General features: G+C 38.8%; 1 protein-coding gene across 5 annotated transcripts in view; it reads right to left on the bottom strand.

The window, feature by feature from the left end:
- Nucleotides 1-18,177, bottom strand: part of LOC129767270 (uncharacterized) — a 152,248-nt gene continuing 134,071 nt past the window's right edge. For 2 of the 5 annotated variants that reach the window (XM_055767970.1, XM_055767969.1), the window contains exons 3-11: nucleotides 8,496-8,787; nucleotides 7,925-8,427; nucleotides 7,219-7,384; nucleotides 6,924-7,148; nucleotides 6,675-6,855; nucleotides 1,078-1,335; nucleotides 774-1,012; nucleotides 547-719; nucleotides 1-482 (exon numbers count right to left, since the gene is read on the bottom strand). In XM_055767970.1, coding sequence (XP_055623945.1) covers nucleotides 429-482; nucleotides 547-719; nucleotides 774-1,012; nucleotides 1,078-1,335; nucleotides 6,675-6,855; nucleotides 6,924-7,148; nucleotides 7,219-7,384; nucleotides 7,925-8,427; nucleotides 8,496-8,787 — 2,091 coding nt within the window. In that variant the 3' untranslated portion in view covers nucleotides 1-428. Of the gene's footprint in view, nucleotides 483-546; nucleotides 720-773; nucleotides 1,013-1,077; nucleotides 1,336-6,674; nucleotides 6,856-6,923; nucleotides 7,149-7,218; nucleotides 7,385-7,924; nucleotides 8,428-8,495; nucleotides 8,788-18,177 lie in introns of those variants that run through there. The other 3 variants (XM_055767972.1, XM_055767973.1, XM_055767974.1) reach the window with 3 other exon arrangements.

Below are 18,177 nucleotides of genomic sequence, written 5' to 3'. Positions count from 1 at the left end.
ATGATTCAAACGATAGAATGGCTTATATACAACGCTTCATTATCGAACAGACTAATTATTGATGTTTCTTGTTAAAAATATGGAAATATGCTCCACAAAACGAATTATTTTGTAGACTATTTGACACTCCATTACGTCAATCGTCCTTGCTTTCATATTATACATATTGTTCTAGCGCTTATGTATCTAATATCTGGGTAACTTTTAACAATGGTAATGGTTGATGATAGAGGACGTTCTGTGTTTGTCACATCCAAACCGCGCAGCGACTTTAAGAACAAGTTAACAAATAAAATCACTCTATAAATACAACTAAATACTTTTACAACGGAATGGTATAAAATCTATTCGAGGCACCGTTATATCATTCCAACAGTAATCCTAATAATTTGCAAGTGTAGAAAGTGGAAATGAGGATGAAGTTTCTGTCACTCTTTGTAAACGCACATGGCTTCATCAGCGCCATCCGCACAATCCGCCACCTACAATAAAGAATAAATTGTTGTCAATTCCACTTTGCAAAACACTTTGCACTATGTAATCTACCTTATCACACAATTGATTCACGGAAATACAAATTCCACTAACACATCGTAGTTCGCCTTCGGGACAGGGTGAAGCATGGGCGGTGGTAAGAAAAGATCGACTCGTGCTGCTGAATTTGTAGTCATTTTCCGAGTCAGAAGTCATCATTATTTCCTTGCTGTCCTGGAAGTTGACTGTAATTTAATATATTAGAGAAAATTTGTGCTCCCACTCGTGAGTATACGCACCCAATGACTTTGGAACCGAAACCGTCCGGATGGTTTCTGCTTCTGTCTGATCCTCGATACGGTCCTTATTGCTTTCAGTTGGCTCCGTTTGATTTTTACGATCTACCTGTGGGACATTTTCCGCTGCTGTTGGCTCGTAGCCATCCTCGCCAGATGATTCATAGTCCGGAGAAGGTTGCTGTTGTTGTTCTGACTTTTTCCGTTCGCGGTCCGCGTTGGTTATCGTCAAATACGGTTTACTGAGGAATCAAAATGAGTGCAAATGAATTGTATAAAAGAAGACATATATTCTATTCCGAATTACCCATTCACGGGACTGTTTGGAACCTGGACCTGCACGTAAGGGTACTCTCGCTGACTGTTGGGCCCGCTGGGAAATGTGGTGGGTTCGTCATAATAACAATCCAATTCGTCTGACGCATCCGGACAGTCCTCATATTGGTCACAGCGCCATTTGTCCGGGATACATTTGTCGTTCGATAGACAACGGTACTCATCCCGCTCGCAAAATTTGCAATCGGATTCATCCTCCCCATCCTGGCAGTCTTTGATGTTGTCACATCTGTGAACGTGATTGAAATAATTAGTAAATAATGTCGACATTTATACACGTAACTGATTAACATCAATTCATGGACTTCAATCAATGATTCTTGCTACGAAGAACGATGACAAAATATTAACATTTGTAATTAATCGTGAAAGAAACCCTTGATTGCCGCGCTATTGATTAATCCATCCGATCTTTAGAATTTTAAGAATCAACGTTCAACGTATCAGAATTCATTTAGTTCACCACTTATAGTAGTGTAAGTAGTGGTTCTTACAAAATCTACTGGGTAATACCATGTAGAGTCGACCGTTCACTGCCTCGATCCTCTCGAATTTTGATGTAGGGCGACTACGCTTATCTTTAATAGTTCCAAATCAAAAAAATATTTCATTATTTTTTATAGGATTAATTTTGACATTGGTAACTTTTTTTCTGCAAACGGATTTTGATGATATACAAACCAATAGAATCAGAATTTCTCTAATATTCGTTCGATATGATACACATAACGATTTTTTGGTTTTTAAATAGTTTAAAAATTGGAAACATTCACATTTCAAACAGAGCCGTCAATAACAAGTGTCTAATATAGTGACGAGAAAATAAACAAGGAAGGATGATAAGGAGAAGGGAAACATTTGCAGCCTAAAATACGTCCTTGCACAAATATTAAGCTTTTCTTATGTATCAATGACAGTGAGTCCAACCAACTACTCAGAGCTGTCCTGCTGACCCTTCCTTCTTCAAGAGCTTGCCCAGTTTGTTTGTTTTCAACCCTCTGAAGTGGTTTGAAAAGTCAGCTTGAAGCGCACAACAGTCAAGATGAGATGTAATTACTTTTTAATTTTTCAAATCGTCGGCGTAGAGCAGTTTCCCAGCATTCAGTCGGAAGCACAGGTCGTTTATAAATAAAACGAAGATAAGCGGTCCAAGAGCGCTTCCTTGCGGTACTCCAGATGTGATGGGGAAAATTCGAGTATGCGAGCCATTGATGTTAGCGTATCCCTTCCGCCCAGATAAATAACAACGCAACCACTCAGTTATCCAATACGGTAGACCCAGGTGACTAAACTTTGCTACTGCGAGTTCGTGGGGAACCTTGTCGAACGCTTTCGAAAAATCGAAATATATTGCATCTACCTGGTGTCTGAGCTCGATTTGCGTTGACAAAAAACTAGTAAACGTCATGAGATTGGTCGTTGTCGATCGTTTACTGACGAAACCATGTTGATACTCCGATATCATCGGTTGCAGCATACAGCACATTGTGAACTAGTCCCTCAAATATTTTCGCCACGCAACATAGGATGGAAACGCCTCGATATTTTTCAACGGCATGGTTAGAGCATGATTCAAAGATCGGACATATTGAAGCGGTTTTCCACTGCTGCGGAAAAGTGCTGTGATGCAGCGATTTATTGAAAATTATCGTTAGTGGTGTCTGCAGGGATTGTGTGCCTCCGTGGCCGAGTGGTTAGCGTCCCACATTATCATACCGGGGGATTTTTCGTTAATGAAATTTCTTCCGACTTGCACTGTGGTCACGCGTATTCTAGAACTTGCCACTCCAGAATACATTCAAGGTGTGTTATCCGGCATAGAAATTTTCAACGAAGTTTTACTAATAAAAATGACGCTAGTGATACCTACGTTGAGAAGGGCAAAGTTCCACTGGGAACGTTAGTGCCATCCAAGAAGAAGAAGGTGTCTGCAGGGACGAGGCGCATTATTTTAGGAACAGTAGCGGAAGATTGTCAGCTCCAGAACTTTTGATCACGTCTATTCGAGGCAGATGAGACATCGTGCTGAGTTATTTCGAAAGGTGGTAAATTCAAATAGAAAGTGGGGAAATTCCTGAGACTGTCAGGCGAGAAAGCTGGATAATTGGCTCTATGTACCTTCTCAAAATAATCTGCGAACAGGTTGGCCAAGCCTTCGGGGGAATCAGCTATATTACCGTTATAAGTCATCTCGGCTGGGAAACGGTTTAACTGTCTCCGATTGCGGATAAACGTCAAAAAATAGGAGAGATTTTGCTCGTCTTCAAACGGGCGATATAATTTCGAAATGATGCGGTTTATAGTTTATGATATTATTATGAAAGTCTCAATTGTACGAAGGTTGTTATGAGTTGCATCCGTTCGCGCTAGAAGATAACGCTTACGGGATTTGCGAACTGCGTTTCGAAGGTGCTGCAGCTCAGATGTCCACCAAGCTTGCTTGTAGGAGTGCCTTGAGGATCGTCTACGTGGGACATGCTCACCCAGGATTACATACAAAGTGTCATAGAATATGCGCACCGTCTCGTATGTATCCATTCCGAGTAACAACGTAACCCAGTCGGTAGCAGAGATAGCTCTGTTGAGTTCGGCAAAATTGCAGCGTCGAAAATCAAAGGTTCGAGTTGTGTTCCCAGGAGGTTGCAGAAAGTTTTCGTTCACGTCGATGCGAAGAACCAATGGCAAGCTGTTAAGGTCTTCATATTTCTCCCATAATAAGCGGGGAAGATTGTAGTCTCCCACAACGACAATTGTGTCGGAATCCAAAGCTCGATCACGAAGCTGCTGGACTGATTAGGAGTGCAGTGAATATATAGCTGGTTGCTATATATTCACTGCACTCCAGATATCAAAAAGATACATTCATACATTTTTGAATGCTTAGAATAAAGTATATTTAACGTCAATTTCGTTCAAACGAGTTGTTTGTTTATTTATTGTACTTAAATATGATAATTTCAGCTGTCCACTTTCTATAAGACCATTTCAAAATTCATTGGAAGACTGTTTACCAAATGCTGCTGAACGATATTTTTTCCATTTTCCGTTTTGCCTCAGTGTAGATTCTGCGTACAAGGATCCCCCTAAGATTTTCAACAGAATTCAAGGAGAGCGAGCCGGCCAGTCCAAAAAATTGAGTTTTTGGGCTTTAATCCATTGCTTAGTTTCCTTGCTGATATGAATATGATATGATATGTGAATTTTTTGTTACGATATCCACCCAAAAAACGGCAGGAGAGAGGATTCCAGAACATGTATGTAATCCTTGAATGATGTGAAAGAATGTGAAAGAATTCCGCCTAAACCATGCACGAGCCTCCACCAAAATTCCTGTATGAAAAATACTGTTCCTTCTTCCGTAAATCACGCCAGTACCCGTTGAAACCATCAGGATCATTCAAATTGAACTTTTTTTCGTCAGTGATGATAACCTATACATTGAAGAACATTTCGTTCTGGTATGTAGCGAAATGTATTTTTTTAAACATTCTTTGTCACAACATATCATGTCCCACTGTCGGTTCATGTGAGCTTTGGCAAATCTCAGACGTCTTTCGATGTGAGATGGTGTAAGATGAGAAGCTTTAACCTTTTAAACCCTCTTTATGAGAGGATTATTTACCAAAACTTTACGAATTGTCACCCGAGTAATATTTGAATTGAAATATTGCTTTATTTGCATAATCGATTTTGAGGTATTCGAAGCTGTTCTAGCTATTTCCCGCTTGTCCCGGTCAGAGAGCTTCGATTTACGTGTAGCTCTCTCCTTCTTAGCGTATCCTTCAGAATTCGCCAAATAATTGATCACTACTTGATGGGATCGTCCAATCCGACAAGAAATTTCTTTGATACCAACATTTTCTTGGTGAAATGCATCGATTTGTCTTTCTTTTCTCTCCTTGAGCACTTTGCCCTTTGGCATTTTCCAGATTTATTGATCGAAACAACTAAAAGAACGGAAAAATGTAACTGGTCTTATAGAAACTTGACACTTGAAAAATACAAAACCTCTGGCTTACACTCAGCGTTTGCACACACACACACATATGAAAATCCTGCAGTGTATGGTAGTCACCAATACCAATACACTAGAATATAAGTTGAAGCATTGTTTGTTTACAATGGCACAAAGTAGCCAGATCATCACCTGGTCTTATAGAAGTTGGACAGAGTGTATAAGCTTATAAGTATTCCCTTTCGAACAAAAATACCTTAAAATACGATAAGAAATGCTGGTCCTTATAAGTTTAAAAAATTCCATAGAGTCGCCATTAAACCGTGGCACTCAACGTGTTAAGCAGCTTTGCATACTTGAAATCCTCGAAAAAAAAAGACTACTTTTGACTATTAGACAACAAGTTACCCATACGATGGGCACATGAAAAAGTTTTTCTAAAAACAGCTTTTTCATGTTTTTTCTTACATTTCCTAATCCTAATTTTGTTTGAAGTCAAGATAGCGATATCTATTTTTTTCAGAATTAATAAAAACACGTTTTCGAGAAAAATTAATTTGAATTTTCAAATTTTTTTTTCAAAAATTTGTTTGATATTTTTAAATGATAACATTAATAATTTCCTATATTTCATTCTTTGAATAAAATTTTGTAGGTCTGATAGATTTTGTGTGTTTTTTGAAATTTTGAGTTTTTTATTTCAACTTCTGGAACATATTAATTTAAAAACTATAAGATCTAAAAAATGTTGGTTGAAGAATGTTGTTCAGTAGTTCAGCACTCTCCTCTCCTTCTCTTTTGAGAGGAGAAAGGAGTGTCAAACCACCATAAAAACATTTATTGCGCCCTAAAACCTCCATATGCCAAATTTGGTTCCATTAGCTTGATTAGTTCTCGAGTTATGCAGAAATTTATATTTCATTTCTATGGCAGCCCCCCCTTAGAGTGGTGGGAGGAGTATTGAACCACCTTAGAAATGTTTCTTGCTCCCTAAAACCTCTACATGCCAAATTTTGTTCTGTTTGCTAGAATAGTTCTTGAGTTATGCAGAAATGTATGCTTCATTTGTATGGCAGCCCCCTCCCCTTCAGAGAGAGGGGAGGAGTGTCTACTACCATAGAAACGTTTCGTGTCCCCTAGAACCTTCACATGCCAAATTTGGCTCCATTTGCCTGATTAGTTTTCGAGTTATGCAGAAATTTGTGTTTCATTTGTATGACATCCCCCTTAGAGAGGGAAGAGAAGTGTCGATTCACCATAGAAACATTTCGTGCCCTTAAAGCCTCCATATGCCTAATTTGGTGTTACTTGCTTGATTAATTCTCGAGTAATGCAGAAATTTGTGTTTCGTTTGTATGGCAGCTCCTGCTTAAAAAGGGGGGTGGAGTGTCTAACCACCGTAAAAACATTTATTGCACCCTAAGACCTCACCATACCAAATTTGAAAAGTCTAAAAGTGCTAGATATCACTAGAAACTTTGAATTTAAGCCCAGTTAAACTAATTGTAGCAACTTGAAAGGATCGTCCTTACGCTATAAGTATTAATGAATAAATGAAATGTAATGAAATAGTAATCTAAGGCGGGTGTGTTACATTCTTAGACAATACTCACTTCCACTGCAGCGGAATACAGCTGGAATCTGCACACCGGAACTCATTGGCAAAGCAGTTGCTTCTTCGCGTTGGATCCTCACAAACGTTCTGATCGTTCGAATCCGGATATATGTCGCAATCAAAGGTTGAGGTTAGCACTTCCGAGCTGGCAATAATGTGTGCGCATGGTTCCAAAATAGCTGTTAAACGTTACCGCAAAATTAATAGCCCTTCCAGCGATCCAATTACATAAATTTTATTAACATACACTTGCAGATCCTTTTGCACGGTGTGAGTGTTCCCATGCGGGTCGGTCTACACTCTGGCTCTAGAACCAGACATACGAATTCCGCGACCCGGATCGAACACTTGGAATTGATGAGATACTGAAAGTGTTCATATTCCACCGCGGTGAGATGACGATTCTTCAAGGTGGTCAGATCATACGGGAGAATCCCGCGGCACAGAGGAAGAGAAGTTGACTTGCAGATGCCTGCATACACGTATGAGAAGGGAGAAAAAAAAGAACTATCAATCAAGTTGCTCGTCGCTGAGAAGCTCACCTGCTGGGCTTTCTGTTGGCTTTTGGGCAGTACCTTCTTCTGAAATATTGAAACGTTTCAAACCTTCGGTAGTGATTTCAAACCGTGACAGAATGGGCAGCGTTGGAGAAACCTTGGTCCGATAGAAGCTGGAATCCGTGGTAGACGAAGTGGTGGAGAGGTTTCTCTAGAAAACAGTGGGTGGGACACTTTTAGTTGGGAAATCGCTTAATTTATCAGAAAACATATTAATGAAGGGATGATGATGGTTGGCGTGTAATGGTCCAAATTTTTGCCCCTTTTGAGAATATTTACAACTCGAAAGTTCATCGTTTCATAGAACTGTGAGAGAAACCATGTGGACACCTGTTTTTGTGTCTGTGAGAAGAAAAGTGTAAAATATTATCAGTCTCTTGCTATACATAAAACCCAATCACCGCACGAGATGTGAATAACATCTTTCCACTGTTAAACTAATATAAAGCTTTCGTGGGGAATCTGTGTATAAAAAGCAAAGGGCTCATGCTTGGATCCCAGACACGGAAGGGAAGAAGAGTTAAACCTAATTGAAACAATAAATCACTTCTCTCAGCTTCTCAAGGCTTATCAACGTGACATTCAACATCCTCAAGAGACGCTCATCCTCCTCGATAGGAACGCCAAAACTATTTTGATGAGCTGAGGTGAATCCAAACGATTTTAACGTGATATTCTCTTTTGATCCCACCTGTCTGCTGATTCCATCGATGTCAGCGTTAATTGCACGTGTCGTCTGTTCGTTGTTCTGTTGTTGTTCACTCGTGAACTCATCATCGTCAAACGAAACGCGTGCCTTTGTGTAATCCTTCAGTGAAATTGTGCTCGTTTTTCGAATGGGAGCATGGGTTGTGCTACTGGTAATCTTCACTACAGTGGCAGGTACCTCTTCACTCAGATTCTCATGCTCCGTAGAGGTCCAAATGCTTTGGCCTTCGTTTCTGTTCTGATCGCCCTTTTTCACAAAAATCGCCAATAGATCGTTGTTCATGCCGAAGGAAAACTTTGTGTTCGGCGCATTGCCATCCTTAGAAAATCCAACACTATTGTCTTTGTGATCTCGCCCGAATGTGGTCTCTGGACCACTGTCCAGATTGTTTGTGTGAGTAAAGTCGTTGAAATCGATGGATAGGTTTTCCTCTACCTCATAGCCCTTGGTTTCGTCCAGTAGGGTGCTAGTCATAATGCCTCGGTCTGGAAAAAAAATCAAACGAGACGATTTAGTTGATTCCGAGCAATCGTTTGTAGTTCGGTTAATTTACCTGACATCAAAAAGTAAACGACTAATGCTAATAGACTGCACACCAGTAAAAGCGCTAGGGGCCACTTAACGAAGCGCCACATCATTTTGACTGCTCTCCAAACATAGCAGCGGGATTGTGGTAACGGGCGGAAGAATGAATTGATGGAGGATGCGCTGGTGAGGGGTGACTGAGAGCCGGCCTTCCAAAAATTGTAGCCCTGGCGGTTGGAGTGCAAATGACTTGGCAGGGAGTTTGGTGCTGAAGGAGAGTGCTGGGAGGAGGAGGATGTGTAGCCACTGTATGGTGTTCCCTGTGAAAAAAACAGAAACATTTTTTTGTTAGATCAATATGTACGACGGTGGAACGACCAAAAAGAGCTTAACTTCAACGTAGCATTAAACCCATAATCGATTATTTGAAAAAAATCCCTATTTTTGTTGGCACAGGAGTAGAATGACGTGCCTTTTCGGTGCACGCTCTTCAGTTGTCAAAATAGCCTCCACGCAAAAAGAACGGAGTTTAAAAATTCTCCACGCGCACCAAAAATTTCCGCTTTTGTCGCATAATCAGTTAGCGGAAAAGCTCAATTTGTCTCAAACGACGGTGTCTAAAGTGATTAGGGTGTTTGGGGAGAGATGACCACAACTCGGAAGCCTGGAAGTGGAGAAAACCGCATCCCGACGGTCGAACAGACAACCAAAGCGGTGAAGAGGACATACACAAGGAATCCAAACTTATCGATCCGGGATGTGGCAGATAAAGTCGGAGTGTCCCACATCACGGTGCAACGCGCCAAGAAAAAAGCTGGGCTGTCAACGTACGAAAAGGTAATGACCCCAAACCGCGACGAAAAGTAAATCAAATCGGCCAAAACGAGGACACAGAAGTTGTACACGACGATGTTGACCAAATTCGACTGTATCTGACTGTAATTATGGATGACGAGATATACGTCAAAACAAGCTTCCGGGACAAGAATCCTATACGGCGACGGGAAGGGGCAAGGTGTTAGAGATGTTTCAAAACATTAAATTGTCAAAATTCGCAAAGAAATATCTGGTTTGGCAGGCGATATGCTCATGTGGAGAGAAGAGCAGCATTTTTGTAAAGACCGGCACCACCAACCAGGAAATTTACGTCATAGAGTGCCTCCAAAAACGACTCCTGCCGTTTCTGCAGCAGCACACGGGTTCCGTGCTGTTTTAGCCGGATTTGGCCTCATGTCACTACGGCAAAAAGGCCCATGGAGTGGTATGCGGCCAACAACGTCCAATTCGTGCCTAAGGATAAAAACCCGCCCAACACCACAAAGCTTTCCCCGATCGAACAATACTGGGCCATCGTATAGCGGAACCTACGGAAGACAAAAAAAAAGTCGTCGGGAGCGAGCAGCAATTCAAGGCAAAAAAAAATGAATAAAAGATGGATAAAAGATTTGAGAAGTATTCAAGACGGAAGATGGAGAACTGTGCTGGAATTGAAGAGATTTCAGCTATCGTCGTCGAAGAAGGAGATTTCTGACGGCTAAAGTAATGTATCCTGACGAGTTTCCTGAACACGGGAGATTCGATACGCCTTCAAAACTTTCGATATTCTCCTGTTGACAATTGTCAGCCCTCGAAGATCTTGAGAGAATAATGAGAAAGACATTCAGAGAGTGCGGAGTGTACACTCTGTCCAACTTCTATAAGACCACCCTGATTCTATTTCGTTGCAACAAATAACACAATTAGAATTTCATCAATATACATTCATACATTGTAGACTGCTTAGAATAAAGTATATTAAACGTCAATTCCGTTCAAATGAGTTGTTTGTTTATTTATTGTGCTAAAATATGATAATTTCAGCTGTCCAGTTTCTATAAGACCACTTCAAAATTCGTAAGTATTATCAATGAAAAATTCAAAACGATCGGCTGATTTACATGTCAATAATTGGTAACCTTTCCATTTCGACTAATAACCTTGAAAATTTGTGTTGGAATACTGTTTACCAAATTCTGCTGAACGGTTTTCTCGATAGTTTTCCATTTTTCCGAAATTGCGACCTTCAGTTCTTCAATCGTGGTGTACCGTTTTCCCTCGGTATAGATTCTGCGTACAAGGATCCACCTAAGATTTTCAATAGGATTCAAGTCTGGAGAGTGACCTGACCAGTCCAAAAAATTAAGTTTTTAGACCTTGATCCATTGTTTAGTTTCCCTGCTGATATGAATAATAGCATTGTTTTGCTGGAATGTGATTTTTTTGTGACGATATCCACGCAAACACTGTAGGAGAGAGGATTCCAGAACATGTGTGTGATTCTTGAATGATGTGAAAGCTATTTTGAGCTTTCCGGTTGCGCAGAATCCCGCCCAAACCATGTACGAGCCTCCACCAATATTCCTGGTTGAAAAACACTGTTCCTTTTTCCGTAAATCACACCAGTACCCGTTGAAACCATGAGAACCATCCAAATTGAACTTGTTTTCGTCATTGAATATAACCTATACATTGAAGAACTCTTCGATATGGTATATAGCAAAATGTATTCTTTTGAAAATGTGCTCCCGTGGCCGAGTGGTTAGCGTCACACCTAACATGCCGGGGGTTCGGGTTCGATTCCCGTTCTTTTTTTTTTTTTTTTATCTTCGCTTATTTTTCGTCGGCCTATTTCCGCCACTTTAGTGCCAATCACCGACATCAGGGAGGCGACTCCACCTGTTCCTACCTATCAGACTCAACAACTCATGAGCCGGGCCAACTTCTTTTACTTCCGCTCCGAAGGAAGACGTAACCAGAGATTTTTCGCCTCAGAAAATCCCAACGACGCCAGCTGGGATTGAACCCAGGCCGATCGGATTGTGAGGCTGTTACGCTAACCATACAACCACTGGCGCCGTCCTTTCCCGTTCTTGTCGGGGGAGTTTTTCGTCAAAGAAATTTTTCCGACTTGCACTGTGGTTACGCGTATTCTAGAGCTTGCCACTCAGAATGCATTCAAGGCGTGTTATTTGGCATAGAAATCTCAACTAAGTACTAGTGAAAATGACGCAAGTAATACTACGTTGAGACGGCGAAGTTCCTCTAGGAACGTTAGCGCCATTCAATAAGAAGAAGAAGAAGAATATTCTTTTGGAAACATTTTTTGTCACAACATACCATGTCCCACTGTCGGTTCATGTGAGCTTTGTATAAACTCAGACGTCTTCCGAGATGAGATGGTGTAAGATGAGGAGTTTCAACCTTTTAAGTCCTCTTCATGCGAGGATTTTTTATCAAAATTTGATGAATTGTCACCCGAGCAGTTAAGTGGTTGAAATATTGCTTTATTTGCACATGCGATTGTGAGGCATTCGAACCTGTTCTAGCTTTTTCCCGCTTATTCCGGTTAGAGAGCTTCGATTTACGTGGAGCTCTCTTCTTCTTACCGTATCCTTGAGGATTCGCCAAATAATTGAGCACTACTTGATTGGATCGTCCAATCCGACTAGAAATTTCGCTGATACCAACATTTTCTTGGTGAAATGCATCGATTTGTCTCTCTTCTCTCTCCGTGAGGACTTTTCTCTTCGGCATTTTCCAGATTTAATTGATCAAAACAACTAAAACAACGGAAAATGTAACTGGTCTTATAGAAACTTCACAGTTGAAAATACAAAAACATTCGTTTACGTTCAGCGCTTGCACACACACACATATATATGAAAATCATGCAGTGTATGGTTGTCACCATTACCTACACACTAGAATATGAATTGAAACATTGTTGTTGGAAGATCATGTAAGGTAAGTTGGGGGGATTTGGACCACCCCTTCATCTCAAAAAGTACAGCTTAACTTGATTTCTTTATAATGTTTTTTATAATGTCCATCTCCTTTTATTGTTGAAACATATGTACCTAACATAAAAAAACTTTGGTAAAATTTAACAGGTGGAGGGAAACAGTTGCATGAACACAACAAGCACTTTGATTATCAGAAAACGGGAGTTTTCCGATGGTGGTTTTAAGTTTTTTTTCCGCTGATTAAACAAACTTTTCGTGTATCGTACAGTAAAGTTATATTCGCCTACAGAAGAGGAACAATTTGATGCAGCAAATACGTAGGTTTGATAACAATAAATGAAATTAATCGCATTTTATTTTTTGCATGTTGTTGGGGCGACATGGACACGTTTCTGTGGGGTTCAATTGGTCCTACAGGTTTAAGGCTTTTCTTTGGTCTAATTGATTACAGATGCCACTGAATTACAAAAAAAAGAATGGGCAAACAACGTTGGAAGGAGGAGGACCTTGAAAGAGCAACGCAAGCCATCAAGGACGGATTTTTTTTTGACCAAGCATCGAAAGTGTTTGGAAATGCTCGAACAGCAGTGAAAAGATCCATGCAGAATTCGAAATGGTCTCAATGCAACTTTTCTGGTCTGGAATCTGGCCAAGACACCTGGTATCGATCCCAGAGCACTGTTACTGATTGTAATATATTCTTAAATTACTTTACATAAACATAAGTATGTTTTTTTTTCGATGAAACACACACTGGACCAAATCACCCCATTTTTTTTATCCCATTAATTATTTATTAGGCTCATTAGCATTTTAGCTGTAACAGAGCCGGGTTTTAATCGTGTATATGTACATACGTTTATGTTTCTATAAACTGTAAATTACACAGTAGTTAGTAGTAGCCATTTAGGCGTTAAGTTTTCTGTTCCATTACATTATGGTAAATTACACAGTAGTAGCCATTTCGGCGTAAGGGTATTCTTTCTGTTCTTCCATTGTTCAGCAGACCGGACAGCGGAGACAGTTGATATTGATCATTGTTGGGTTATTTATAGAACAGCAGCCCGATGTGTCTTGCAGAGCAGAGCAGTTGTATGGATGAATCGATCTAATTTCGACCGTGGATCGATCTCCATCGATGATGATGTTTGCGTGGACGTAGTTATTCTATAACAACACAAAGATGGTCAATTGAGGGCCCTGAGTTTGAACTCACGACCGATCGCTTAGTAAGCGAACGCGTAACCAAGTGGCTACGAAGACCCCCCAAATCACCCCATAGACGGTCCAAATCATCCCGCATCCAAGTTTAATGTCAAAAATCATCTCTTTTATGTTATGATATATTTGGTCATTAGAAGCTTGATATAATGAATAAACATTATCGATTGAGAGGAAACAAGTGAAGATCAGTGTAGAATGTGACATTTTTTATTTAGACAGTATTGGTTTGGAAATATTAGGCGATTTGCTTAGGGAGTCCAAATTCCCCCATTTCCCCTACTTAACGTTCCTGTACTCGCGTGCAAAATCATAACATGTATACTCGCGCACGGTGTCACAGATCGAAAGTTGAACTTCTCTGTAATATTGCTATTGTATATTTTTTAGGCATTATCGTTATTTATTTAAAAAAGGGTATAATTGAATGAAAAAAACCTAAGAAAGTATATTTTATTTATCTTCATTCAGTTTTAATAGTCATCTCAGTCAGCCTCCTCAAAACAGAGTAATTTTTGATACTCCAACACAAATAAGGAAAATCGACTTTTTTCTTGTAGTTAATTGAAAGTAAGCAACTGAATATAATCCATGAAAGTATAAAGAGCTATGAAATAACATAAAAACGTATTTATCGATTTAGATTTCATTGGTGTAAGAATCGGAACATACCATAACTGCATGCTCGAGACAAACATATTTTTTACATTTCATACAATTGTAGCGTGTTTCTTGGGTCTTTTTCCGAAGAGAAGAATGTATAACGACCTTCTAGATAGTTACCAGATGGTAAATGTTCTGGAATTCCAAGTTTTCATATTTCTAATATTCTATGTTTCTGTGTTCTTGGTTAAAGAAGACTTAATGCCTGTTTTCGATGGGGCATAAAAGATGATATAAAAGAATTTCTAGGAACTTCCTGCGACTTGTTTTCTCGTCGATATTGTTCATATAAAATATATATTTTATAAATAAAATATCCCCGAAACTGCAACTGTAAAAAATAACCATAAGCCACCAATTAGTTTATGGTTTACAGTTTACAATTCTTCCGCAAGTGCAAATCTTTTACAAATGTGTATATGTGTGACCATTGTATTTAGTGAACAACTAAGTCAAACATTTGTATGTTGCTTTTGCACGTATGAATCTAACGACGAATAATATATGAATCCGTTCAATCCGGTGACAAAAAGGACTAAAATCAAATAAAAATAGCCCGGTAATGATAAATCCTGATTCATGTTTGACATGATTATATTCAAGTTAGAATGCGGATAAAATACAGCTGTGTCATGCGCAGATAACCTGTGTATACCAGTGAGGTTTATTTGGCTCAAATCACTAATATAAAGAGGAGAAAGTAAAGGGCCAATGTAGATTCCCTGTGGAACTCCAATGGTTATTTTCTTTCTAGAGATAATTTCGCCACCATATACAACGTATTGACTTCTGTCCCTCAAATAACTGCGAATGATGCTGTTAGCATTACCTCTTATGTCACATTGATCTAGTTTTCATAGCAAAATATCATGATTGATAGTGTCTTTTGAAGATCAAGGAACGAGGCACCCAATTTTTTTTCGAATCAGTGTCTTCCAGAATCTGATCTACAAGTTCGACTTCAACCACAGATGTACGACTGTCATTACGAAAACCATATTGCAGGTTGTACAGTGTGCTATGTCTATCTAAGAACTTAACAAAACGTTCCAATGGTAATTTTTGTTGAAACCCGACAAGTTCGGTTTGGGCCGATAATTGTTGGTTTGTCCTGAGTCTTCTTCTTTTTAATTGCCACTAACGTTCCTAGAGGAACTTCGCCGTCTCAACGTAGTGTTACTTGCTTCATTTTGATTGGTACTTAGTTGAGATTTCTATGCCGAAAATATCAGGACCTGGGCTTTTTTCAACTAAGGATCGTTTATCAGAAATATAACTTCATTCACAGATGTTGGTCGTAGGAAAACTGAATCGGGATCAGGGTTTATGTAACATAACGGATTACCCCAAAAATGCAAAATGGTCATTGCATACTTCACAAATAGATTTACTGTCAGTAACCGGGACACTATTAATAGTTAATGAGAGCATTGATTTTTTTACGGATTTACCCAAAATAGCATTCATATTTTTCCATAGTTTAGAATGAGTTGTATTGATTAGCAGATTTTCAAAATTATTTCGCTTGGCTTGTCTCTTGGCTGAATCTTATTTTTTCGAGACGTGTTTCAAAAGCTCAGCTGCTCCCACATTATCTGGATTTCTGCGACATTTTTTCAGATAATTGGTTTCAATTTTCATAAGTCGCCATAATTACAAGTTCATTCAAGGGCACTGTGTGTCTTTAACGTTAACAGTTTTAGTAACAGTTCTACAACAAATTTTCATTATAGTGTTGTAGCTTGAAATACTATTTTCTTAGCATCCGTTTACATCTCGAACTGTATCAATGTCTTCCAAATATCTTTTAAATTCTTCCTCAAGTTTATCATGATTGATTATACTTTCCGATAGAAGAATCCGGCTGGAGCCAACATTTAACCTAAATTCAGATATGATTGGAGAATGATCACTGAGATCACTAAAACCAGTGTGATTGCAAAGTTGATGAGCATCAGCCATTTTACAAAGAGCATGAACCAATATATTAGAGCTAACAGGTCTCGTGACAAATACATTAGAACAAATGAACCCATAAGTAGTTGTATTTTAAAACTACCTATTAGGCTGGGGTAAAAGTTATCCATTATTTTTGGGTGAAATTCAAAACTATTTTTTACTAGCTGACCCGGCAAACTTCGTCCCACCCACAACTGCTTTTCTGATTCATATAATTTCGAACACTCACGTTCCCCGAAAATTATTTCTCTGTGCGCGATCTGCATTCGCAGTATATAATTTCTTTTTGACATACACGCCTGACGCAGACTGGCCCTGATACTGACTGTTCAAATCCGTTGCTCCGTTCTTGAGTTGTGAGGAACGGACACCACATAATTTTTATTTATATATATATATATATATATATATATATATATATATATATATATATATATATATATATATATATATATATATATATATATATAGAATAATTAATGCTGTAACTAAATCGTCATCCCCAAAATTGAAAAAAATAGATCAAAACAACGCAAAACTCTTCTTACCTCATAACTTTTTGCCACTTTCATGAAATGTATTTTTTTTTTTATATCTGTATTATAGTGATTTTCAACTCATTTGGCTGGTTCGTCACTTTTACTTCCATTTTTGGAAGAATGTCGGGAGTGAGAATTGAACTCGTGACCTTTAGCGTGAGAGGCATGGATGTTACCACTACGCCAGATCGCCTCCATGAAATGTATCTTGTTTATATGTTTGAACTGCTGGTGTAATAATGTGTCAAACGAATACACTGCTGCCGAATTTTTATGCTCGTTTGTTTCAAAAAGACCAATGCGCACCGTTGCCCCGCACTTCTCTATATGATTCAATATGATTGAGTGAACGTATCATTCACCACAAAAGGAATCGCTGGAATGGGAAAACCTAGGTTAGCAGATAATTTTTCTATCCTACGATAGCACCCCTATCTCATACACATACATATTGCATTTGTATTTCTTGTCACACAGCTACAGCTTTCTAGCCGAATATTTAGTTCATCAGTTCATTTGTTTCACTCAAGAATCCATAGATTTTAATTCTGGAAATTAGATATTGAATGTCATATTTTGAATATAATATTTTATTTCAAATTTCATAAGGTTCTGATTAGCAAAGGCAAAACAAGCGCGTAGCTTTATGTAAAAAAATGAATATGTTTGCATAGTATTTTTTTCATTTCTACAATAACGAATTATTAACTAGAATGCCATATCTCGAATCTAATGTCCCAAAATCTGATTTTTGACTTTTTTTATGTCTCGCTGTACGTACGGATTTACCTTCCATGAGACTGAATCCTAGTTGGACAGAGTCGAAACGGTAATGATCCTTCGTACCACAACACTTTAGAATATCTCACATTAGTATAAGTGCTTCTGAGTATGTTTCGATTCTGTATTTTTTATTTCAACTGTTAACATTATTACCAATATAATTTATCAATACAATGCACAATGCACATGTGTCGAATTTCAATAACAGGCTCCAGATTTCGTTTTTAGCATTCATACTAAAGCTCCTAGAGGAGATTTTTCGTCTCAACGTCGGTTGCTTGCGTCATTTTTATTATTACAGGTCAGACTCGATTATCCGGAGTGGTGATTTTTTTTTCACTTCGTATAATCGTTTCATTAGAAAACTCTCAGTAAACGTAAAATAACTATGAGTTGCACTGATTCATTTGTATATTGCAGTGTTAAACCTTTAGTTTTGAGCTTCAGCTTTAGTAGCGTAGTTTTGAAAATCGAAAAAAAACTATTCATCGCCTTGTTACAGTTCATAGACCAAAATATTATTCAAATGGTCAAGTTCAACTACAAGCAAAAGCTTTGCATCCAAGACCCAGTGAGAGTTCGATGACATGGTTAAACCAATCGACATTGGGGATGCTATGTTTTGGGTAAACGAGGTTTGGGACGAGGTGCGGTTGATTCCATTGACAATTTGTTTAATTTTTGCTTTGTTGCATATAGGGTTGAGGGAAAAGAAATGTCGTATTTCTGATCGAAATTTGACGCTTTATTCAACATACTTAAA

This window comes from Toxorhynchites rutilus, chromosome 2 (genome assembly GCF_029784135.1).
Source record: "Toxorhynchites rutilus septentrionalis strain SRP chromosome 2, ASM2978413v1, whole genome shotgun sequence".
NCBI lineage: Eukaryota > Metazoa > Arthropoda > Insecta > Diptera > Culicidae > Toxorhynchites > Toxorhynchites rutilus.
Note: the sequence above shows the minus strand (reverse complement) of the source record. Positions and strands in the feature narration are given on the sequence as shown.